The 27184-nt window shown below is 32.6% G+C and overlaps 1 protein-coding gene and 1 pseudogene across 1 annotated transcript; both read left to right on the top strand.

Annotated features, from left to right (window-relative positions):
* LOC126701985 (protein EDS1L-like) overlaps positions 1–27184 on the top strand; it is a 67782-nt pseudogene that overhangs the window by 21664 nt on the left and 18934 nt on the right.
* Positions 17905–23381, top strand: LOC126701986 (protein EDS1-like). Its single transcript, XM_050400515.1, has 3 exons — positions 17905–18350; positions 21564–22349; positions 22577–23381. Exons 1-3 carry the CDS (start codon positions 18018–18020, stop codon positions 23300–23302), a joined length of 1845 nt encoding a protein of 614 aa, XP_050256472.1. The 5' UTR covers positions 17905–18017; the 3' UTR covers positions 23303–23381.

Genomic DNA, 27184 nt, shown 5'->3' with positions numbered 1-27184 from the left:
ACACACAAGTGACACAACTACAACAGGTCAAAGTGACAACAAAAACAACGACAAAAGTAACAAACAAACAAAAATAAGAAGTTAAAAGAGAAACAATTGAAGAGAAATGATACCTTAAAGAACTCTTAGTTGTTAGGGCTTCGACCTTGAAAAGGATGTAAAAAGAGTAGCCTACTTGAACAACTTTCAACTCCTGTATAAAATTAGGATTTCAAAATTTTAAGTTAGGAAAGCAAAATGAATCAAACAAATGAGCAATAAAATACAATCAGATAAGAAAATAAAAATGTGTTTGGATTTTATCTTTTGAAAATGGGGGTTCATCTTATTTTTTTATTTTTTATTTATTTTTTACAGTGAAGATACAAGTACATTGATCATAGAAAAGGAAAAAAAGAAAAAAAGAAAAAAAAACAAGGAATAAAACAAGTAGATAAGAAAATAAAAATGTGTTTGGATTTCATCTTTTTAAAATAGGGGTTCATCTTTTCTTTTTTTTAATAGTGAAGATACAAGTATATTGATCATAGAAAAAAAAAGAAAACAATGAATAAAACAGGGTAGATACAAAACACACTCAGAGCATACTAAAATAATGAATCAAACAAACTATAATGTTTATTTGTAAAGAGTAAACACGAAAATAAACACAAAACACACTCTAAAAAGTGATAACTCAAGTCTTTAAAAAATTATAACACAAACGAACATACTCAAATTAGGGGTTCCATCTTTGAAAAGTGATAAATCAAGTCTTTGACCCAACAAATCAAATCAAAAAAATTGGGGTTTCATCTTTTAATTAATCCAATCTCTTGGTCAGTTTTGATCCCTAATCTTTAAGTTTTAAATCATTTGAACAAGATCCCTTAAGTTGCTTTTCATATCTTTGTTGTTTTTTGTTGCTGTTTCTTGTGTTCACCATCATGAACACCTTGTTTTTGCTGTTTTCGATTTTTATTCATGATTAATATGATTCTTATTGTTAGGACATATGTGGAATATGCTATGAACATATGTCATTTAGAATTGGCTAATCCTTTGACAAAACACACTTTATTTGTAATTGGGTAGATCTAGAATGTATTTAATACTTCAAAGAACAAGAGTTCAAGTCCAAGTATTGAAGCCATGCAAATCTGTCCAAGAATCAAGTGAATAAGTGTTGTTCATTAAATCTCGACAGATATCTCGACAGATGTATCTATCAAGATTTAATATTTGAAGCTCGACAGATAGCTCGATAGCGGTATCTAGTGGATTCTCGGGAGTGGTGACCTTAAATTCATCCAATGGGGTTTTGCCTTGGTGGTTTTCTCCATTTGTAAACAAATCACCTGTGTCAAATTTAATTTCTGCTACATTTAGTTATTTGGTGATTTGTTTGTGCTACCATGCGTATTGCATGTTAATTGACTTAATTAATTGGTTAATTTACCTAGGGGGTCAATACATTCTTGGCCTATCACTTATTACTTATATAAAAAAAAACATTTGAACAAGATGATAAAGCCATATCACAAACACAAAATACAGAAAAAGAGGGATGAAAAAGGAAGAAAATTTACCTGATTTGAGACTAGGAAGCCAAGATTGAGAGGCTGAGAAGATCCATGGTGGAAACAAAGTGAAACGGCGGTGTTAGGTGTGGTGTGAGGTGACGGCAGTAGCAACTAGCAACTAGGGGTTGATCCAGTGGAGTGAAGAAAGATTTTGATGTAAAGGACTTTGTTTGTTTCAAAATAAAAAAGAGAGATTTTGAAATCAACCCTTGAGACTAGAGAGCAAAGAGAATGGAGAGAACTCAGAGAAGATTGATTTATAAGAGAGAGAGATGACGGTTGAGACTTGAGAGTCTTGAGACTTTGAGGCTGAGCCGAGTAAGGAGTAAGGAGGACTCATCATGGCCATGGCCATGGGAAAGTGGAACTTTGATTTTGATTTGAAGTGCAGGCGTTCTAAATCTTCTGATGAAGATTTTCTTTTGTGTGTAAAAGTGTAAGTTTAGTGCTTTTAGCCTTTTAGTCCCATCACTCTTAGCAACTCAAGGATTTTGATTTGAAACTTAGTGAGTTAGCATGTAGCACTAAATAACTCAGTGTAGTCCAGTCACTCTTCTCTCTTCAGTCTTCACGTGTTCTCCTAGAAACAACCAATGTTTTATTTATTTATTTTTAATTTGAAACCATTGGTTAGGTTGGGTAATACGGGTTTTTAATTCCTTAACCCGCTACTCGACCCAAATCGTCAATTTTTTTTAAGAGACAGACTTGAATCTGACCGACCATGGGTTTCGGGTTGACCCACTAGGCTTTACATTGGTCAAACCCGGTCAGTTTGGGCGAGTCAGTGAACCGCTGGACAGCCTTATGGCTGACCATGGTGCAGCTTACTTATCATAATAAACATCTAGGCTAAAAAAACATAGCAAAGGATATTCTTTTTTGGCAAAACTTATGTTCAGTTCTATCTTTAGGTCTCAAATTGAATTTTAATCATATAATTGTATTGACATGTAACAAAAATAATGTTTTTTTTTTTTTCCAAAAACAATTAATATTTTGATAGATTTTTCAAGAATAACTAATTTTAACTATTTAATTGGTTGATGCAACTACATGTTTCAATTTAACTAGGTGCAGTCTGTACTATGCCTAACTTTTATTTTTTCCACCTTTTCTAAGCAATCTAAATAGCCTAAAGGCAATTTAATTATCGACATTCAATAATAAAATCTCCAATATTTTTCCTTTTTCTATATCCAAACATTTATCTCAATCTAAAGCTGACATGTTAATGTATAGCCTAAAATCCTAGTTTCAAACAAGTTATTACCAAAACCATCACAACAAGAAAAAAATGCAAAACAATCTAACCCTAGTATAGGGTCTGGTGGTGAAGCCCCTCGTCCACCTTGTCATAGCACTTGAGTTGGAGTAGTGTGTGACTCATTAGTACTAGGGCCGTAGACCAATATGGGAATCTCATTGTATATTCTGCTCGGTAGGACGTGATTTACCTACATGATCCTACCTTTTTCCATTCATCAAAAAAAAAAAAAAAAAAAAAAAAAATTCAAACAATCTAAGCCCATGATTTTTTAGGCCAAATAATAAATTACAACTTCTAACTTTGTCCAAATTTTAATTTAGTCCTCTAACTTCACTTTTGTTTAATTAAGTCCTTTAACATTCAAGTTTATTCAATTTAGTCATTTTGTTAGTCTCCATAAAAAATGCGTTGTTAGTGACCTCCAAAATGAAGATGGTTAAACAAACGAAAGTACATTATTTTGGGGGTTATTAATGACACTTTTTTGATAAAATATAATTAAATTGAATAAACTTGAAAGTTAGGTGTAATTTGTAATTTAGTTTTTTTTTTTTTTTTTAAATTTTAATTATTATTACCTTTTCTTTTGTATTGGGTAATTGGTTTTCTAGAGAATGAAAAATGTACACAGTTTTCACATTTTCTAAGCAAAGAGATTAGAGTTTGAGAGTTGAGAGAGGTTTTAGTTTTACCTGATTGTATTTCTATTTGTAAATACATTTGGGCCAGTTTGACCCATGCAGATGATGGGCCTTTACGGATTCAGGTCATGGGACCATTTTTCTAGCTCCAGCTCAAATCCATAAGTAGCAGTGTGAATCCAAAGATGCACGTTTACTAAAATAACTAGTATTATCGCACGGCTTAATCAAGAATAATGTGCAGACTAAAGAAAATATTTTATTAATTTAATTAAAATTAAATAATAAAATAGATAATAAAACTAAAGTAAAGTTTCCTATTAAAAAAAATTATATATAAGTCCAAAATTAATTGAATGGAAAATGGTAGGTTATGTAACTAATATAAAAGGAGATGCCAAATCGAAAATAACTTCATTAGCATTTGGATATGATGAAAGTTAAGAAGTGATACCTTTTGGCAATCCTGCACACCCATTTATATATATATATATATATATATATATATATATATATATATAAGTTGTTGAGTATCCAACCTGCTAGGAAAAAGCTATAGAGTATAAACCATATATTAGTGGCATCTGTACCCACCAATATGAATCAAAATAAATCATAGCTAACATATACTAAATTTGCAAGACATTAAAATTTAAGATTCAAAATATAATGGGAAAGTCAAATATAGGTGAGTTTGAGTTATACTTTATAGACTTGTTTTCATGATATTAGTTGCAAAAAATAATATACAAAGAAATAAAGACCTAATCACTTGATGCATACTAAAGATTTTAAAAAGTAAAATTTTCTCATATAGTAGAAGTATAAGTGTAGAACATATAATTTTTAATTAAATGTGTGATGTACGGATATATTAGCAATATATATATAAACCGTGAAGAGTTTAATCCATATAATTATTCTTTAGTTATTCATGTGAATTCGACAACAACAATCATTTAACAAAGTATCAAAATAATCATGTGATGTAGCAACATTCATTTAACAAAGTATTTAGGAATAATCAAGAAATTCATTGTTAGGAATACTCTAATAAATTAATCTATTTCTATTGATAAGACATACCTGTAGCATTAATAAAATTTTTCATCCAACCTACAATTGTATATTTAGAACAAACTTTGATTAGAATACAATATTTGCAAAAGCAAACAACAAAAAGCTTTTAAACAAACCACAATGATAGGATGTAATTGTGCAAATTGTCCAAATCAAAACATAATGGTAAGCCAAAAAAAAAAAAAAAAAAAAAAAATCAAACTTCAATAAACTATGTTAACCCCCTAAAAAGAGTTTTTTAAAAAAGAAGAGAAATGCATACCACCTATATATGTCTTGGGGATTAGGGGATTTTTATATATTGATGTGAGTTTCTCTTCTCCAAATTTTCCTTATATTGGTCTATTAACAAATGCCAAAACTCTCCTTAAATAGTTCATTAACAAATACGCTAAAAGCACCGGACTATAAGTTGAAACTCGATTGCTATTAGTGTCCAAAATAAAATTTCAATAAACAATTCTAAAAATTTTGTTAGAAATTGTGAGGCCAAAGAAGGAAACCCACAAAAATAACTGATTTGACTCAAACAAAAAGGGTAAATTTAGGTTTAACTAATATAGAACTTTAAATTAAAATGAGATTAAGAGTTTTAATTAATTTAAAAATAATAAGATAAAGAGAATGTATATAAATAAAGAATTTGGAAGTAAAGAGAAACCTAAGACTATAAAATGAAGTGTATTAATTGAGAAGAAGAATTTTTATTAAAAATATAAAAAGAATTAAAGTAGTACGTGTAGCAATTTAACAACAAAAATAAATAAATAACTAAAAGAATGGAACGTGGCCAAGTTTTTAATACCTTTGGAAATATCCCCTGTAATTTGTAAACTGACTTAAAACCCATCTCCAATAACTTGTTATCTGCACATAAATTGAAACCAAAAACAAAAAAGAAACAATCTTTTTACTTTTTTCTTGCAATTTAATGATTATAGAGATACACATGACTAATTTCAGCCCAACAATCATACCAAGCATTCCCTAACTAAAGTGAAAACCCTAGCTTTCATATACCTAAAACCTGGTACCAAACCTCTTGCTCTTCTTGCTTTGCTCACCATGTTGAAAGTAAAAACTCTGAGAAATCATCATAGGGTTAAGAGTGAGTGTGAGGTGGCATTAGAGGATTTTTATATGTTGATGTGAGTTTCTCTTTCTCCAAAAAAAATAGATGATATATCAACTTAAAAGAGGTTTAACTTTAAATTATAATGAGATTAATATTTTTAATTAATTTCAAAATAATAAAATAAAGAGAAGGTATGTAAATAAAGAATTTGGAAGTGAAGAGAAACCTAAGGCTCAAAAAAGAAGTGTATTTTTTTTTTTTTTTTTTTTGAAGAGGAAACGATAGTAGACTTTATTTAAATAGAATCAAGTTATACAATGGGGAAGAGAAAAGAGAGGCATACCCCCTCATTCTCTTTTGCAACACTAGCTAAAACTAGAACAATATGATTACACCGTAAAGATAAACTAACAAAAGAAATAAAATAAAAACTACCACAAAGAAATTTAATGTCTTCAAGATCCAAGCGACTACAAAAGAGCAAATCTTTCTCTTCAAAATTTCCAGATGCCCATAAAATCAATAAAGCGCCAAACAACACCCTCTTGATTTATTGAGACAACAATGTGGTGTGGATTTTTTTGTTTTTTTTTTTGGAAGAACCTTGGAGATGCCCAAAGCAATTAGGACTAAGAATTTTTCATGGAGAAAGGGGGGGTTGAGTACCAACCCCAGTGATGGGAAAAGCCGAATCTAGTTTTGTCTGCTTAGGATGTGATTCAAGCTAGTTATTTAGATCAGAGACTTTAGCAGGCCGTTTGGAAAGGAGAAATGTTGGATTGATAGAGACTTTTGAATTTGAAATCCCTTTATTTCTTAAAACACGCTTCCAGCTACGAAGGGAAGATTTTCTCTGCTTCGTATTTTCGGTGTTGACATCTGAACAGGATTCCATTTCAATATCCTCATAATTATCTCCAGGCTCTTCAATAGAATTTTCAGAGTCTTTAAAACTTGTCTCCAAATTGGGACAATTAGGATGTAGCATTGTAGAGTTTGAAAAAGATTCTTTGATAACCTTATTGGGAGATATCTTGGATTTATCCAAATCTTGAATCTGATCCTGAATAATCAATTTCGAATTCGAATTAAAAGCCAGCACTGAATCTGGAACAGCTATGTCCTTTCGAACATTTGAATCTTCCTGAGAAACAGCAGAAAGAAGATTTTCCAGCGCTACAACAGCTGTAATGCTTCCTGGTGTAGCTGCCGGATGAGCTGGATTTCCAATCCCATCCACCATGGGAAGCTCCTTTGCTGGCCTTCCAATATGTTGGGACTCCTCAGGTTCCTCAGATACTGATAAAACATCCTCATCATCCACGTCCCGTGCCATTGAATGAGGGATACCAGCATCTTTTTTTCGTCCACCCTGTGGAGCCATAGAGCATAGCCAAGGTCCATACTGAAAATCATCCTCATCAACGGCAAAACATCCTGTTTTCAACTGAGGACACTCACGATCTTGATGCCCAAGAAGACCACAGCGGTAGCAAAAAATAGGAAGTCTTTCATATTTAAAAACAGCCCAATCTGCATCAAGGTTCTCAATCTGGATCATTTTTCCACGCATGAGAGGCTTAGTGATATCAATCCTTACTCTGATCCGCAGGAAGGGTCCCCAAGCAAGACCACTTTTGGGAGCATCCACCATAATAAGTTCACCCATCTCGTTAGCAATACGAGATCCTACATCCTTATTCATACTTTTAATTGGAATATTAAAAATACGAATCCAGAAGAGGGAATAGGTAAAGGTAACCTTAGCTGGACTAATATCACCATAAAAGCGTTTCAACAAAATAAGCTTTTATCGAAAGACCATGGACTCTTATCAATGATCTCCTGCAAATGTTCTTCTGAACCAAAGATTGCCAAAAATAAATTCTGTCCTACCTCTTTTATGGTTACTCCCCGAGAGCTTCGCCAAAGACTTGTACAAGTGGATTTGAATGCCTCTTTATTGAAATCTTTGGTAGTTTGCAGCGTGAAAAGGATGCTAAATTGAGCCTATTGTTTAGAGATAGTGACTTCATGGGATTCCACAGCCATAATACCTTTTTCCTCATCAGACAACTTGAAATGTTTCCAAAGTTCCTCCATGGCAGCATCCATATTAACAACAACAGAAAATAGAAAAGAAAGATGCAAAGTATTTAAAAGACAGAGAAAGAAGATTTAAGAGGAAAGAAATAGAAAAAGGGAAATAAAAACATGACCTCTACCACAATCTGAAAAGAACCAGATTTGAGAGGTTGAATCTCACAAGGAAAACTGTTAAGTGTGTAGCTTCTACCGTCTAAGACTACAGAGAGTGAGAGAGAGAGAAGTTTGAAAAGAATTTTTATTAAAAAAGAAGATAAGAAGACTTAAATTTTATTAATGCAAGTATTATCACTTCTAAGTTTAATTAATTTGAATGTGCATGTTATTAATATAAGTTAATTTGATTTATTTAGTTAGATTTGTTAAATTTTATTACATAAGTAATGATTAAATTGGTCATTAGTTGAATGTATTTCATACAAATTTATAATGAATATACTTTTTATATATGTATATCTATAATTATTTATAATTTTATTAGATGTTTGTGTATTTTACGATTCGCGATTCGATACGATACATGATATAGAAAAGTAAAAAATCGATTCATGATTTGACAACTAATGGAAATAATATAGGGATGGGCTCCTCTCCCGTTTCTTTTTCTCCCTTTCTCTTCAGTTTTTAAATGGATGCTTGACATCTGACAGTTATATAAACTAAGGATGTTCATTAAGCCACGTCACATGAGCAAAAATTTATCTCATTTAACAGAGTTTAGCACAAAACTCTGCTTCCCACGCTCAAAATTTTCACAAAAAGCCATTCCGCTAAAACCTTTGAGCAACCGGCTAAAATATCTAACAATTGCAAAATCTTCCAGTCATTCAAATTCCAGCCCAACAAAGAAGATTTTCTTTCTACTGAGTGTACCCAAGATAAAAATCTTTACATCATTCCAACTCTAGTGAGACCACAAAACAGAACCGCTGTTGATTTCAACAGCTTGACTGGAATTGAAAGTTCTGAATTCCAATAGGTGCTCAATCATTCTTTGCATTATTTATTTGTGTTTTTTATCCCTCCGTAGTTTTTATACTCTTTTGCTAAGTCTTTAAGTGATCTCCTAACAAATAATTGAATTCCCTGTTTGATTTGGATTTGTTTTTCTTTTTGCTTCACTACTATTTTAGCTTTTAGACTTTGAAAATTATTTTCTAAGTGATCAAAACAATTGCAATCAGTATTCTTAAATCTAATTTGACTTCCTTATCTAGTATTATCAAGTATTTGTCCAAAATTATTTTACTTGCTACCATGCTCAAGTGATTATATCTAGTAAGCATGGACATGACATGGGGTAAAGTGCTCTCGTCAATGTACAGAAAAAAGGGATTTGTTCAATACTAGTAATTCAATATTTAGTAACGCAGCAAGTAAACATGGGTATTCAATTTCTTATTATTTGTTTTATTTTTATATCATTGACTGTTTTATCAACAACACTAACTTGTTTTGGCTTTAATTTGGTTTTTGAATTTCTCTTTAGGTGCTCCTCTTTTCAAAGTTACTAGTTAGTATAATGCCTATAATTAGTGATGAACAAATATGCCTTGAAGGTGATAAAGAAAATGAAGATATTTATGCTAATATTATGCAGAATTCTGATTGTTAAGGGAAAATATCTGTTTGGAAAATGGAGTTTGACTTAGAAGAGCATGCTCACCAATGGTATAATGAATATGCTAAAGAAGTTGGATTTAGCATTCGAAAGCAATGGAAAAATGAGGATAGATTTAGTGGAGTAATATCAAGTAGAAGATTTGTCTATTATAAGGAAGGCTACAGAAAAAAAAAAGACAAGCGAGTGGTTGTGAAAAAGCCGCGAAAAGAAACTAGAACTGGTTGCTTAGCAAGACTAACCATTTCTCTTCAAGCTAATGGAAAATATCGGGTCATTGATTTTGAATCAAATCACAATCATGAGTTAGTGGATAAGTCATGTGTAAACATGTTACCTTATCAAAGAATTATTACTGATGTTCAAGCTATTGAAATTGAGTTGGCAGATAATTCAGGTATACCACCTAAATTAGCACATGAATTGATGAGTCGTCAAGTTGGAGGTAGAGAAAATCTTGGTTTTACTAAGCAAGATCATAAGAATTATTTGAGGACTAAGAGGAAAAGAGATTTGCAGCAAGGTGAAGTTGGTGGTCTTTTGAATTATTTTCTTAGTCAAGTATCAGAAAATCCATCATTCTTTTTTCGAGTTCAATTGGATGTTGAAGACCAAATCACTAACATATTCTGGGCTAATGCTAAAATGATTTTCGACTATGGTATAGATGGTGATGTGGTATTCTTTGACACAACTTACAGGACCAATAAAGAGTGTCGACCTTTTGGAGCATTTGTTGGAGTAAATCATCATTATCAGCTAGTCGTATTTAGGGCCTCTTTGTTATATGATGAAACTAGTCAGTCATTTGAATGGCTGTTTCATACATTTTTTGAGTGTATGTCCGGTAAAAAGCCAAAGACAATATTTACTGACTGAGATCCTGCAATGGCAAAGGCAATATCTTTAGTGATGCTAGAGACTTATCATAGATTGTGCTTATGGCATATTTATCAAAATGCTCTTAAAAATCTTAATCATCTATTTAAGAGCCAAAAAATCTTCAATGCTGATTTTTGAAGTTGCATATATGATGGTGAGTATGAAGAGGAGTTCATTAGTGCTTGGGAGAATATGTTGGAAAAATATGATCTTCAAGAAAATGAATGGTTGCAAGATCTATTTAAAGTGCAAGAAAAGTGGGCTATGGTGTATGGGAGAAATACCTTTTCTACAAGTAAGAAAAGTACACAACTTAGTGAGAGTTTCAACTCTCTTTTAAAAGATTACTTGAAGTCTGATTTGGACATAGTAAAATTTTTCAAACATTTTCAAAGGGCTGTTGATGATGTCCGTTATAATGAAGTTTGTGCAAACTATGACATGAGCCAAAAAATTTCCACTTTGAAGGTTAATGTTCCTTTGTTGAGACATGCCAGAGATATCTACACAGGTGCTGTTTTTACTATGTTCCAAGATGAGTTCGAAAAGTCATTGATGGTGGTTGTTGACACTTTTCATCAAAGTGGACCAGTTTCTACATATAAAGTTCATAATTGTGAAGGTTCTAGGCAACATACAGTTACATCTTCGAATGGTTTGATTACATGTAGTTGTAAAAATTTTGAGTTTGTTGGAATTATGTGTAGCCATATTTTGAAAGTACTCAATGAGATGAAGATTAAGTTGATGATCCCTGAACAATTCATATTGAAGAGATGGACCAAGAATGCAAGGGCTGGAATTGTCTTGGATATTCATGAGTGTGAGGTACAAACTGACCCTAAGCTAGAAATACGAGCTCATTATAGAAATTTGTGCACCACTTATGTTAGATTGATGGATAAAGCTGCTGAATCTAAAGAGGCATCTGATTTCCTTCTAAGTCTTGCAAGTGAGTTAGATGCAAAACTAGAAGAATATTTAAAGATTGAATCCCCGAGTGAGACCTTATGCCTTCCTCAACGTCTTGTGAAAATCAAGTCGTCAAGGGCACATGTACCATACAAGCAAAAGGTTTAAAGAGAAGGGAAGTTTCGCGTGGGAGAAAACGGTTGAAAGGATGTCTTGAAAAGGGAAATAAAAAAAATAGAAGCAAAAAAATCCAAACTCTCACATCTAGCTTAACTCCTCCAACCACATGTTCCACCACCATGACATAAACCTCAGGTACTTATTGTGATTTTATATCCCATTGTTGAATTTATCACTAGAATTGTGTGTGTGCAAGAAACTATTGCTCACTTGATACCACAACATAAATTTTATCTTTAAAAAACATAACATTAAAAAAAAAAAAAATCAATATGGAATTGAATTTTTGGACTGTCTTAGATGCTACCATCTCATAGTTTTACTCATTTAAGTGACTAATAAGAGGTTGGATGATTGCAAGGAAGGGAGTGATGCCCAAAAAAAAAAAATCCTTTTTTTGAACAGCCATGAGCTCCATCTCCTTCAACTTAGAAGCTTATGCTGTAGCTAAACTGCTTGCATCTTCTGGCTACCTCAGATTGCTTTTCATTGTTTTATTATCTTTGGTAGAAGTAGGACATCACAACCAGTGGTGCTAAGTTTTAAGCATGAGAAATAATCTATTTTTGGCATTGCTTATAATATAGCTTTTGGAGAAATTTTTGTAGCATCCAAGTTGAAGAGATCAAATGACCAATTGTTCTCTTTCTTATGTCTTGAGAGAAATTTCTTTAAAGTTTCTTGTAAAAATATTCCTTTTCTTATGCTCTCTTGGAAATTAATGGAGTATTAGCTATATCTTTAAGTAATTTTGTAATCAATTGCTTAACTCAGCTTTAAGCCAATATGAGATAAGCAATTGTGTAGAGAAGTGTAATATTCTAGTTGCTATGATGTGCTTATCTTGTAGCTCATGCAGCAAAGTATTTCCCAAGGCTTGCACTCAAAAAGGAAAGCAAATACAACATCACTATCATAGTGATGACTCTAGAGAGGCACAATGAAGAAACTGCAAGATTCAAACACAAAGTCTAATGCATTTGCAATTCTTGAAGCAAACAAGTTTTGTCAAATTGCTCCATGAAAATTTCCTACAATTAATATTTTTATACCTATTCTATAATATCTCACGCAAGGATACAAAGAAAAAACAAATATAGAGAGACCCCATTTGTACTGAACTCCAACAAAAAAATTTCATTAATCAAGATAATGTACAATGGTTACATGAGCAAAAAATACAGATTCAAGCCTTGCATTCACCCAACAAAAAAAAAAAATGACCCTACAGCCTTGCATTCTGCTTGCTCACTCCCAAGTGCAGGAGATTGTAGCAATATAATTCTCTGAGTACCGAGGTCGAACCACAAGGAGCGGGATAAATTCAAAGACAATGTAATTAAAAAAAAAACTTTTGGTGAAGATGAAGAATAATTTTTGTCTGGTAATTGTAAACAAGAATAACAATGATAACTTATTTAAATCAATAATGTAAATACTAGGGCATCGGGGTGTTTCCCTATATCGATATGAAATTCTTTGTGATCTAAGAAAACATCTATTTCATAATTGATTGTTCTTATACAATTAAAAACTTATGATTCGGTTGAACTGAGACAATTCAAGAACGCATGATAACCTCGATTAATAATGCAGTTAGAAAAGTTTTCAGAAAAACCCGTTCACTTTAAATCCTGATTTCTATTTGAAACTATTAGAAATTCATCTAAACAATAAGAAAAACATGATTGAACTTATTGAAAGCATGGAAGAACTAATACATCAAAAGAAATCTAATTGAACAATCAAATATGTCGTTGATAAAATCCTAGAAAGAATAACATTAAATATTTATACCGTATAGAAGAAACATAACCCCTAGCCCTAGCAAAGAGTTTAGGCTGCCATTAGAGAAGGAAAAATACAAGGTTTGCTCTGCAAAATTCGTTCTGCCCAGCCTCCCTTCTAAACCCTAATGTCTAAATGTCCAAAAAAATAAAACATTTACTATTTTAATTTCCGTCCAGGTTTACAGCGGTAACTTGTGAGTTAATTTCGGCTTTCAAAAATTTAGAATTTCGGAAAACTCAAAACTGGAAAGTTGTAGATATTTAAGTCACGGTTCCAACCCATCTGGCCTTGTGTCAATTGGATTTTTGATGAGAGAGATACGCCCAAAATACTAATCAGTGCTCAAATCAGATTTTTCCTTTTCAGATTCTGCCTCTTTGATTTCTTTCCTTATTTGAAGCTTCCAATCACGGTAGAAGATCCAAGCACTCCAGCTGCACCTCCTCAGACATTTAAGCATGGTCCTTTAGCGCCAGTTTAATTCTAGTTTGGCCTCCATTCTCTCACAAATTCCTGTAAACTCATCTTTCTCGCATGATTTCCTGAAAGTAGAAAATTACACACAATGAATAGCATCTTATTCAAGAAATTATGTAAAGATAAATAATAGGGACTAATGCAAATCATGGCTTAATTATACAAATTAAGCATAGTAATAAGGAGATAACGCCCATATAAATATATAACAAGTATACATTTTAAGGCGTTATCACATTCACCCTTGCTGATGAGGTACTTTTACAAAAAAAACAAGCTACCACCGGCCGAAGCATTTTCACAAACACCTTCACAGCATTTCAAGGGTTACTATTGCTTCTCTTCACAAGTTGCTCAACTTAGTCCTCAAGGGTAGTACATTTCAATCAGAGAAAGGAAGCTTTCAATACAATTGTTGTGCTACATAGTAATGCAAAATGAAGGAAGTCATAAGTATACTCAAATTTTTGCCACACATATACATGGCAAGATGTGCACGGGGAGCCATGCCACTGGTTGTGCCTCTTGCATATCCAAAGTAACTTACACCAAGTACATGGTTACCTACTACTGTGGATGCCGTGTGCGTGCCATGACCATAGAAGTCTCTTGAAATTAAAGTCTTCTACATTGGATATATTCTTTCCTGTGCCTCGGAATCCTTTGCTAGCCACATGTATTCCACCACTATCTTTTCATTCTCTATGGAAATCATTAATAATTTAACACAAACTGAAAAAAGAGCTCCAGCTTTAGCAAGAGATGACTTCTTTGATCAAATTTCTCCCTTTCGGAAGAATACACGATGCGAACGGTCTCCCCAATGGATTGATGAAAACTGGTTTCAGAAGAATTCACTATCTTAGATCTTCTCATTTTAAAAATTAAGGAAAGGAAAAAGTAAGAAATACCATGCAAGAGTGATGTTGAAGCTGTATCAAAAATCTGAGAGAGATGGAAAGCATGAATGTGGGAATGAGATGATGGAAGGCGTCAAGTAAAGCAGTGAATGTATTTTAGTGGGAAGCAAAATCAGTAGATGATGGAAGGAGTCAAGGAGTCTTTGTGAAATATGTCGTGGCTTGATAATTGATCCTTAGATTTAGTCTTGCCAGATGTCAAGCATCTATTTAAAAACTGAAGAGAACGGGAGAAAAAGAAACGGGAGAGGAGCCCACCCCAATAATACAAACACCCACTAAAATAATATAAAACATCGACCCATTAGTAACAGAAAAGAGAGCGAGAGGCTAAGTTGAGAGAGAATAATAAATAACTAAAAGTAAGTAGCAACTTACTACAACGTGAATGCTCTAAACACAACGTGAATGCTAAAATCACAATGTGAATGTGAATGCTCTAAACACAATGAATTTGTTGATTTGAAATACTTTTTTGGTATTTCTTGTGTTGAAAATAACTTTTTGACTATTTTAACACAACCAATGAGAATGCTCTAAACATTAGCTCCTAAAAGGACATTATGGGGGTAGATGTTGCAATTATTACACCAAATTAGATCTTCTACAGTCTAATAGTGATGGTACCTTTCGATTTCCAACCGTTAAGGTTGGATTATTTATTTCAAGCGAAATTTCTAATTTTAGGGGGAAAAATGTATAAAATAAGGGTTAGGATTGTATCATGTACCAGACACATTAAGCGATGGACACGTGTCCAATTTTAAATGTATTTTCATATCTCAACATGTTTAATGCACTAAGAGCATTGACATTGGGCATGGTAAAACCCCTCAACTATAAATTTATAACGTCAAAACCATGAAGTGCATTACCCGGAATTGTAACTGTAAAAAAGTTTACAATTGTGCTCTAGTACCATCTTATAAATAAAATGGTATTGTAGAAAGATGATATTTAAAAAAATATATTTTTTATTGGGTTTTGGATTTTATTTGAGTATTGAGTTTTATTTGGTATTGGGATATATTATTTTATTGTGTAGATATATTATTTTAATGTGTTGTATGGTAAAATAAAAGTTGGAACGTTAAGTGAGTGTTTGGATTCACGTTTCAACATCACATTTGCTTTTTTTTTTTTTTTAGCGCGTGAACAGTAACATCACATGGATTCATTGTGTAAGTGACAAAATACACTGTTCACGCACTGTTCATGAATCCCATGGCATTATTCACACATTTAAAAATTATTTTACTACAATATTTTTAATTTTCAATTTTAGTAAAAATAAGTTATATCCAAACAGATCCTAACTCTTCACAAAAAAAACCCCAATTTCTATCGCCCACCCGTTTGGCACACCTCACTCAACCTAACATCACTCAAATTTTTCAACATTTTGTGGGCTCATACCTGTAAATTGGTCTGAGCAAATCTATTAGCCTACTCGCGGAAGGTTTCATCCCATCTTCAACCATTGCTCCTCCTCCTCCTCCTTCCCTCACAAACACGCCAAGCTATGTCACACTGCCAAGATAATCTTCCAAAAAGATAAGTGTTAAAACCCAACTCCACCTCCTACCACCACGGCCTTGGCCAAAAATGCCACTCCGCCTCCTACCAACACCAATAAACCCAAAAAAAGCCACAAACCCAACGATCCCAACCCTTAAAAACCAACTCACAGCACCCAACCACCGCAAAAAAACACAACCCTTGTCCCACCGATCTCACCATCAAAACCCACAAACCCATGATGTTGAAACATCCACAACCGCACACGATGGTTCACCTGGGTCAAGAGAGAGAAATTAGAGACCCAAAAATCCAACCACCATCTCTCCCTCTTGTGCATAAGCCCAAACAAAACCCACTGATACAAAAACAAATAAACCCATAAAAAGTACAAAAAAAACCCACAAACAAAAATCCACAAAAGCATCAATGTGAAGAGATGAAAAAAGAAGAGAAAGAAAGAAAGAAGAAGCAATAGATGTGAAGAAAGGAAGAAAAAAAAAAAAAGAAAAAAATAGAAAGAAGCACTGAACTTGCAACGGGTAGAAAGAAAGGAGGAGCAAATGTGAAAAAGTAAGAAAGAGAAATGAAAAAGCTTTGGTGTTTGATGTGATTACCCAAAGTATTGGGTTCCACAAATTTCATTTAGGCTACGTTTGGATTGGGCTGAAACCCAGCGATTCTGCATCTGCGTTTTTCCTTTTTTTTTTTTTTTTTTTTTTTTTTTTTTCACACGTTTGTAAGACTTATGGCTACTGTTCATGTATTGTTCAATGAACAGTAGCCGCAAAGTTTGACTTTTCTCACTTTTTTCAGCCAATCAGTGCACATCGTGTACTGTTCATGGACCCACAAATTTCACTTTTCAATAACTTTTTCATTAAAAATGGGTCCCATGGTACTATTCATACATTTAAAAATTATTTTACTACAATGTTTTTCAGTTTTCAACTCTATCCAAACGGACCCTTAATTACCAAATTGCCACTGAGTTAATAAACTCATAACTTGAAAACATCCTCTGGCTGTTTCCGAAATTGGTAACTCATATCTCACAAAACTCAGTTTTGTTAACTAAGTTAACTGGCCCAAAAACTTGCCAAACAAACATTATACATGTGGGGCTACGGTTTTTTGGGTTATGAGCTACCAAAACTCAGTTTTGTTAACTGAGTTTCGCAAAATCCAAACAACACCTGATACTCTAATGAGCCATTTCCTTCAAACACAATATACAATATTGACATTTCTCATTGTGTCGTTGTCATGTAGGCCAATCCTACTTTCTCCAAGTACTATATGGTACATGGAGATGGAATCTAAAAATAGTATTGTCACATCTTTCCACGGTAGATGGAATCTAAAAAATAAAAATGTAATTAAAGTATTTCAAACGCGTAATTACCCAACAGTCACTTCACTTAACTAGAGAAGAAAAAGAATGGACATAAATGCACCTAGACTAGTAGAAAGCTCCTGGTATCAGCATCCTTGATCAAACCGAAGAAACTTCTTTGAAGAAATGTGCCTGGTCCCAGTTTTCACTCATGAGGCTTTTCATTGGAGGCTTTACGCATATTTCTATAGCCCCAAGTCTCCAACCACCTTTCGACAAAGTCTTGGCCCGGAGAAACTTCCTCGAAGAAATGTGTCTGGCCTCAATTTTCACTCATGAGGCTTTTCATTGGAGGTTTTTATTTTTTATTTTTGGAGGCTTTAAGCATATTTAATTCTATAGCCCCAAGTCTCCAACTACCTTTCGGCAAAGTCTTTGGCCTTTTTCTTTTTTTTTTTGGGGCAAAGTCTTGGTCTATGACATTGTTTAATCAACCAAAAAAAAATTAGAGCAAGTCTTGGTCAATAATTTTTTTAACCCAAGATTCACGTTATAATCTGCATAAAAGCTGAAGGGTATTTGTATTTTGCAGTATAAACAAGCTACTTCCTTGCTTCAAGCTCTAACTTAAGAAAGAGCAAGAAGAATGGCTAGTTTAAAGGTTGGAGAAAACAAAGAAATCAATACAGACCTAATCCAAAAGGCTTGCTCTCTTGCAGTGAAAGCTCACAACAAGTCTTCACAAAAGTCATATATTCTTGAGAAGACTGGTGGTTCATCATATGCGATCTTTAGCTTTCCTGGATATTGGTCTGAAAATGACTGGTATGATGGAGAACCTTTTGGAGAAACCAAGATCAATCTTGATTTGTTTCCTTCTCTTAGAAGTATAGGCATTGATGAACATGCCAAGGTCAACAAAGCCTTTCTGCATAGATTTGTTGACAAAATCTCGAGGAACCAAGATTTCATAAAGGAGGTACATTTTGCTCTTTCTCTCTCTTTATAATTTATTTTAAAAAAAATTTCCTGACCACTTGCTTGTTCCTACTTTTGATTCTTCTATAATTTGCTTACATTGTTTACACTATATATGCATTTGTAATGTATAAAGTTTGGTGGAAATATAACATATGAAATGTTTAGAAATTAAAAAAATAATAGTTATTATCTACTTTGTCTGGAAAAATGGTTGCATGTTAGCAGTAACAGAACTAGTATTTTAGTCTCCGACAAAGATTAAGATAAAAGGTTGAAGCCAGATTAATTTAAAAAATATTAATTAGTATATGTAAAAATGATTGACATAAAAAATCATAATTTGAATATAAGTGAGAATTTATTTTTCCGTGCTTGGTATCAATTTATTTTTGTGTATACTATAGAGTTGAAGTATAATATAATAATTATTATGTTTAAGGTACTTCGTAATTTAAGACTAGACTCATCACGTGTGCAAAGCGTGTGCAATAATACTCTTTTTTATTTGTTTGTTTTTTTGGTTTAATGTTATAATGTTATAATGTTTTATTTTTTTTTTTTTTTTAGAAAGAGGTAAAGTAATGTGGAATAATGTTTAAAAATGAGATAGAGATAGTGTCCTAAGATTTAGGTTGAGTGGAGAGGATAAAGGAAAAAGTCTAAAACTTAAGAACAGTAGATTACTCTTTTAAACAATTTGTATTTTTTAATTTAAAATTATTTAGCTAAAAGATAAGGGTATTTTAGAGATTTTAAAAATTTGTGTGAAAGTATTTTAATACGCAAAATGTTGAAAGTTGAAAGCCAAACATAAAATCTTGTTATTAATAGTATAGAAGTATAGATGATGGGAAATTATTGTGTACTCCAAGAGTACCATAAATGCGTACTCTCTCCGCTCACATGAATAGTGAGTTCCACTAATTAAATTCATGGTGGGATCCACCATTTATGTGAGAAGAGGGACTACGCATTTATGGTATTTCGGAAGTACCTAATAATTTTACATAGATGACTAAAAGTAAAGTATATTTTAAATAATAGAAAAAGATATAACTAAAAATAATTAATATATAGTCATTAAAAGATGAAGTTAAAAGAGTAATTTTAAGATATTCAAACAAGATATTTTAATGACATAAAAAGTAAAAAAAAAAAAAAAATTAATAAGAAGTATTAAAATTATAAGAATATACTCAAAAATTTTAAATTGTTCTATACAAGCCTTGATTTTTATTAAATGCATTATATAAATTTATTTTAAATAACTCAAACGTACTAAATGTTTATTCTTTCTATATTACTTATTATTTCAAACAAACAGAAGGTGGGTTTATTGCCAAAAAAAAAAAAAAAATTAGTACCGGCACATTGGTTAGGGAATGTTGTGATATTATACCATTTTGTAATATTGGAAGGCTTCATAAAGAGTTTTTTTTTTTTTTTTTTTTTTTTTTTTTTTTTTTTTTTTTTTTTTTTTCTCTTTCAAGGAGTATGTGTATGTGTATATGTTTTTTTAAAAGTGATGATTGTACGGTAAAAGGAGAGAGAGAGAGAGAGAGGCGGACTTGTGGGAAGAAAAAAAAAAAAAAAAAAAGAACATTTAGCAACATTACTTTTGTTTTGTTTTGTTTTTTTTTTTTTTTTTTTTTTAATACTATATATTTTTAACATACACATGGGGAGAGGGAAGAAGGTCTTAAAAAAACTTACATGAATGAGTTTAATTTGGTTTTAGCAACATTACTTGAAAAACTAAAAAACTAGTATGAATGAGTTTTCAAAATACATATTTTAAATGCCCTAATTTGATAATCGTAGCTCAAACACCCAAAATAAAACATAAAACATTGCTACCAAATTTTTTTTTTTTTTGGCTCATAGTTTTTAGTGTTTAAACACTTAAAACTGTTGTTTGAACATCACTACCAAACAAGGCCTTAATCCCTCATCACTTGTTTGTATTTGATTTGATTGAGTAATTGCATCACTTGTTTGTATTTGGTTTGATTGAGTAATTGCTTGGATTTCCATCAAGATTACTCAGTGTTTTTTGTATTTTTCATGTAAGTGCTTAACTTCTATTCATATTTATTGACCTAGATTTGCATGTTCTTTATTGTTATTGTATTATCGAAGTACCTGTTTTTTTGTTTGTTCTAACTGACAAAACACATAACAGTATAGAGAGAACAAAAATCATGAACAAAAGCCATTTTAACGGCATTGAAAGTTTATTCATTACAACACCTATAAAAGTTTTATAATAAATAAAACCCAATTGAACAAAAATTCAGTTCCAACGGAATTAGAGGCCAGGTCTTTATATAATATCCTCATTTATTGTTGCTGAATCAAAGTCTTCTTAATTGAGACAATACCAAACCCATTCGAGAATACCAATGTGACTCAATTTTTTTTAAGTAAAAAAACTTGTGTTCCATATTTGGTCACGCATATGTAGCCTACTATTTTTATTGATTTGCCAATCACATCTTGCGATTACAGTAAAACCCTTCTTTGGTTGTCTTTTTAATAGCTTTAAGGGTCCGTTTGGATAGAACTTATTTTGTTGAAACTAAAAACTGAAAACACTGTAGCGAAATATTTTTTAAATGAGTGCATAGTGCTGTGGGACCCATTTTTAATGAAAAAATTGTTGAAAAATGTAATTTGTGAGACTCGTGAACAGTGCATGGGAGCACTGTTCAGAGTTGACTTGCTAACAATTGCGGGCTGAACCAAAAAAATAAAAAATAAAAAAAAGGCAAAACGCGCTACAATGCAAACGTGGACGTGGAATAATCTGTATCCAAACACCACCTAAGAATGTTAGGATTCAGCTTGATTTGGCTAGGAACATGAATAGTTTCAAAAGGGTTTTTTATTTTTTATTTTTAATCTAGTGTGATAATTTTCCTTTTTTTATTATTTTAATTTTGGATAAGTTTTTTTGTTTGTTTGTTTGTTTGTTTTGAAAACATAAATTAGTTGGAGAGTGTCTTATTTTATAGGCATTTTAAATGGAGTTGAAGATATATTTTTACCAGGTTATCCTTAAATTTTTTCTTTGTTAAATCTAAAATTTAGGGGTATTTTTGAATCACAAAAAAGTCCAGTCCAAAGATGGAAATCATCTTTAGAGATAGTATAGATAAAATTAAAAAAAGAAAAAGAAAAAGGCGTGACTGAATATGATTATATCATTCAGGTGGAAAAGGCTAAGAATGAGAAGAAGCAAATAGTGTTCACAGGACACTCCACTGGTGGTTCAATTGCCATCCTTGCAACAATTTGGTTCTTGGAAAAATACTGGAGATCAGATGCCTCACCTCTCTGTCTGACTTTCGGATGTCCTCTAACCGGTAACCATATATTTTCCCATGCTCTTAGGCGTGAGAAATGGGCTCCATACTTCATTCATTTTGTCATGAGATATGACATTGTCCCACGGATCTTGCTTGCTCCTATCTCATCAATTAAACAAGAATTTCAGCCAATTCTCCAGTTTCTTAATCCAAAATCCTCCCGTGCATCCACTAACACCCCCCCGGAGGCTTTGAATTTCTATATGAATGTAATGAAGAATGCATCATCTGTGGCAAGCCATGCTGCTTGCAAACTCATGGGGAACACAAACCTGCTATTGGAAACCATGGCAAACTTCACAGCATTAAGCCCTTACAAGCCCTTTGGAACATTTGTCTTCTGCACTGGGAATAGAAAACTGGTTATCTTGAGTAATCCAGATGCTGTTTTGCAACTGCTGTTTTACTCCTCTCAGTTGGACAATGAAGCAGAATGTCCAGATGTTGCCCAAAGAAGTCTTCAACAACATTTCAGCTATGGGAATGAATTGAAAGACTGCTTCACTAAGCTAGATGCGGACCATGCGGTTTTGTTGGAGTCATTGGAAAAACTTCCATTATCTGCAGACTCTACAACTACAAGTAGTGATATTACAACAATTAATGCAGCCTTGAAGGACCTCGGCTTGGTAAGTTCTATTTCCTTTGCTTGTTTCAACAAATTCCGAAATCTTGAAATCAATCTCTTTTTAAAAAGTAATTAAACATGACTTGCAATAGACTATACAAAGAGAATTAAAAAAAAGAAAAGAAAAAGAATTTCAATGTTAGAAAATATGTTGAATTTAGAGCACAACTCACCAAAGAATCTTCTTAGTCTTTTCTTTGTGCTTATTTCCTGTGTGAGGTGTTCTAGAGCACAAGAGCTAGGTTGTGTCTTTGTGCTGCTGGAGAGTTAGAGAAGCGGAAGATTGGAAATAAGAACAGCATCGATCTCAAGAAGGCAGATATAGCAATGAAATTCCTACAAGAATACCAATTGAGTTGTAGGCATCAAGGCCTAGGTTGCTATGATGCCTTCAAGATTCATAAATCCGACAAGGATTTCGAGGCTAATGTGAATAGACTTGAGTTAGCAGGTATATGGGATGAAATTATTGAAATGTTAAAAAATTATGACCTCCCGGATGCATTTGAGGGTGAGAAGGAGTGGATAGATCTTGGAACAGAGTACCGCCGCCTTGTTGAGCCCTTAGATATTGCCAACTACTATAGACACTTGAAGAACAATGACACCGAAGGTTATACGAAAAAGGGCAGGCCAAAACGTTACAGGTTCACACAAAGATGGCTTGAGCATGATCAGAGGCTGCCTGCTGGATCTTGTGGAGAATCATGCTTTTGGGCCGATGTAGAGGAGATGCGCATTAAAACTAGCAGCAAAGAAGGGTTTGCACCATTCAAAGATGAGGTTTTGCAACTAGAAAAACAAGCAAAGAAATGGATCAATGACAAAGTGTTGGATAAAGATGTGTTGATGGAGAATTCCACCTTTATGGTATGGTGGAAAAAACAACCTGAAACGCACAAGTTAGCATCTTGCATTAAAGATATAGAAGGATTCAAGATTACGAGTGTCTAGCATGTTGATTTCTTAATTGGCTACTATCAACAGCCTGCAATTGCTGAGCTGGTTATTTGTGTGTGAGTTTTTTTTTTTTTTTTAAAACAAGAGTTTGTGTGGTTGTTTGTAACATATTTCTTGTTTCAATAGAATTTAATCATTACCTAAAGAGAAATTCTGTTTTGTGTATATGCTCATCCTTGTAATGACTTCATGCACATTAACTTGGGAAAAAACATATTCAACAGAACCACCATCCAATTCCAACCTCAAGGTGGCATCACTATTTGATTGGTAATACTTCAGTGTTCTTGTGATTCCTCCTACATATCGAAAAGTGCCACGTGTTTCTTATATTCACTGAAAATTTCGTGGACCATGCTACTATATTTTATCCAAAAAATAAAACAAGAAATTGAGAATGCTAACAAACTTCAGGCACCCCTCTCTAGCGGGTTTGGCCAACAAAGTTATATGCCATATTAAAATGTGAATAAAACTCGTATTTGAGCATAAATTAATTCAGTCCGATAAATACATAATAAGATTGCAACATAAAAATATACGAACATGATGTCATTATTTCCAGAAGATAAAAATTGTTATTTGGTCGTATATAACATGCATGAAACCAAAATCCACCCTACTTAATCCCAATTTCGATTATCACACCTCCACACTTAGCAAAAGGAGGACAACTATCCTCTAATAATTCACAATTTATACACTACCATATTTTCCTTTCCACTTCTTGACTCTCTGAGCACTTTGTGCATGGAAAAATGTCAATTAAGTAACAAAACTTTTAGCTTAGACTAATTAATATTCAATGAGATGGAAAGGAAGTGATTGCATGAAAACTCATATTCAATGAGATGGAAACTTACTTGCATTAAATTAATTCCAACGTCACAAACTTTGACTTGATAGTTAATGTAATTGCTATGCTATCCCTAACACTGTTGAGCACTAGCATCACTTTTTATGCCAAATGCTAATTCAACACAATAAAACCTAGTTTTTCTATTTTAACATTGCATTTAACATTACACCCTACATCACATCTTCTATTCTTCCATACACCACATTAAAAAAATATAAACAACTAATAAAAAATCAATTTAATTTCTCCAAAAACTCCTCTCTCTCTCTCTCTCTCTCTCTTCCCACCACGCTAAACCAGAAGTCATCCGCCATCTCTCTTCTCTCTACTCTTTGAACCTAGCACCCATCCACCATCATGACCACCACCCATAACCACCACCGCCATGGTTCTACAAAAATACAAAAAAATAAAAATAAAAACCCAAATGCAAAAACCTAGTCAACAACATCCAAATCCACCTCCAAATCAGATCCCACAAATTCAAACCCATTACCACAATTGGAACCACCAAGACCACCAAAATTAGCCACTGCACCCCCAAACAAATCAACCCATAACCACCACACACAAAAAAAAAAAAAAAAAAAAAAAAAAAAAAAAACACACACACACACACACACACACACAAACCCGAATTAAAACCCACCAAAATTAGCCACAACAACAACCCAAAAAACAAACGAACCCAAAATTAAAATCTATTACTCGTCGATCAAGAGAGAGAGATCTGGCAGTAGGGCATTGTGGAGAAATGGTATGGGATGGTGGCCAACTTGGCGAGGCTGAGAGTGTGAGTGAGAGAGAGAGAGGAGAGGTAGGGTGAGAGTAAGAGAGCAAGAATGAGGGGTTGGGTGAAAGTGAGGGGAAGAGAGGCCGAGGGTGATGAGAGAAATCAAAAAAAGAAAATATGAGAGAGAGAGAGAGAGAGAGAGAGAGAGAGAGAGAGAAAACTAGAATAAAAAAAACAATAAAATTTTTACAATTTATGCTCATATAGTTCTAAAATTGAAATTGTACTATTCATCAATGCTAAATTTTTTAACATTTAGAACATTTGATGTGTGAAAGGCTTTTTAGTGTTTGGTGTGCCAATGCTCTAAGACTAATTCAATAATAATATTTATGCTAAAAGATAACACATATAAATTCTAAGATTATAAGTTTTAGAAAAATAAATAAATCTTATAATCTTCCGTTTTTTCTTGGATATATTTTGTTTACCATTCTTCCTTTTTTTTTTTAACCATCCAATTCTTGCATTTGAATTTCATAGAAAAACTGATTGATTTATCTTCTTCCATGAATGATAAAGCCCCAATTGTTTTTTTTTTTTTTTTTTGTTTTTTAAATCGTTTTGAATATAAACAATGCCTGCAATTTTATTTCTGTTTTCATTGGTAGGAAAATATTGGTAAGGCCGTTATGGAAAACTTTCTTTTGCCGAACTCTAATGCTGTGAAGGTTTTAAAAAAAAAAAAAAAAATGAAGAGCGAATGACACAAATCTTTTGAATGCAAATACTTTTACATGAGAGAAGAGAGTGCCTGTAATTTTTATCCCTTTTATTCTCCATGTAGGTTCTATTTAGACATTGGCTAAGTGGGTGGGTGTTGCTATTATTACACCGAAATTGATCTTCTACTTCGTCAAAAAAAAAAAAAAAAAAAAAGAGAGAGAGAGAGAGAGAAAGAAATCGATCTTCTACAGCCCAATAGTGTGATAGGTGCCCTGTCCATTTCCTACCGTTAAGCTTGGATTATATTATTTTCAGTGAAATTTTGGGGATTTAGTGATTAACAAATGCAATTCCGCTAGACATTTTCTCAACGTTTCATGTAGGCCAATCCTACTTTTTCCAAGTTCACAGTAAGAACAATAGTATTGCTACATTTAAAGTGGAAAAGAGCATTCACATCAGAATTCTTATCAATGTTAGCATGACAATTTATTTTTATTATCATACAATCATTTTTTAAAGACACTCATGTTAGACTATTCTAAAAATATTTCAATAAAACATTCATTCCTTATTCACATAACCACTTTTTTAAAACATCAACGTTACTCAAACACACACAATTGTGAATTGAGAAATGTATAAAATGTCTTTACACATGAACTTTAGCTGTGTAAATTTACTTGAGTATTGTAGATGTGGACAAGATATGCATAATTGTGAACAAACTAATATGGGTAATTTTTTGGGTTGTTTGGCCAAAATGTTACATTTATGCCATTTTACATTTATAGATACAAATGGTTTGAGCCAGTAAGTTATTAAATTCACACTGAACCAGCCAGTTGGACTGAAAACCTGGTGACTCGACACCTAGACTGGTTCGAGTGTTTAAATGGATTGTTTTTGCATATGACCCAATCAAGCCTAGTCAAACTCTGGGGGTTTGTGGCAACCAGGGTAACCCAAATGGGTTTATATAACCTAGTTCGGTTTGTGAAATTTATAAAATTACACGTATAGATCCACTTTATTGACTTCTTTATTGATTAATATGTTATAATGTGTTAGTTTAAAGAAGAGAAAACCTAAATTTTTTTTATATAAAAAAAATGCACTTCTCAGCCTATTTACCTACCTCCAAAACTCTCATGCTATCAAAATACTACTCTGTTATTGTGAAACCTTGATTTTAAATTATAATTTCTAGTTTAATTTAGATACATGATTTTTTTTTAATTAATTAATTTATTTATATTATGATTTCTAAAACTTACTTTATAAATATATATATATATATATATATATATATATATTCACATAAAAAATATATTTATTTTTTAAAATTTTCTATTTTCTCTTGTGGTTTGACCCGTAACTGACAAGTGAATCAGTAACCCGACGATTTAACTCAAAGATTGAATTAATATCCTTGCCAAGTTTAATAACTATGGGTTTGACATCTTTGAAGTATTCCAAATGCATAGTTACCAAAATCACTTCACTTACACTAAAAATAAATAAAAGAAAAAAGAAAAAGAAAAAAAAAAAAAAAAAA

This window comes from Quercus robur, chromosome 10, assembly GCF_932294415.1.
Source record: "Quercus robur chromosome 10, dhQueRobu3.1, whole genome shotgun sequence".
In the NCBI taxonomy this organism is placed as follows: Eukaryota; Viridiplantae; Streptophyta; class Magnoliopsida; order Fagales; family Fagaceae; genus Quercus; species Quercus robur.
Note: the sequence above shows the minus strand (reverse complement) of the source record. Positions and strands in the feature narration are given on the sequence as shown.

What these genes read in the sequence shown, in the direction of transcription:
- LOC126701986 (XM_050400515.1), top strand. Translation starts at nt 18,018, where the DNA reads ATGGCTAGTTTAAAGGTTGGAGAAAACAAAGAAATCAATACAGACCTA. An exon ending in ACCAAGATTTCATAAAGGAG is followed by an intron (nt 18,351 to 21,563) that starts GTACATTTTGCT and finishes TATATCATTCAG; the next exon opens with GTGGAAAAGGCTAAGAATGA. An exon ending in CCTTGAAGGACCTCGGCTTG is followed by an intron (nt 22,350 to 22,576) that starts GTAAGTTCTATT and finishes GAGGTGTTCTAG; the next exon opens with AGCACAAGAGCTAGGTTGTG.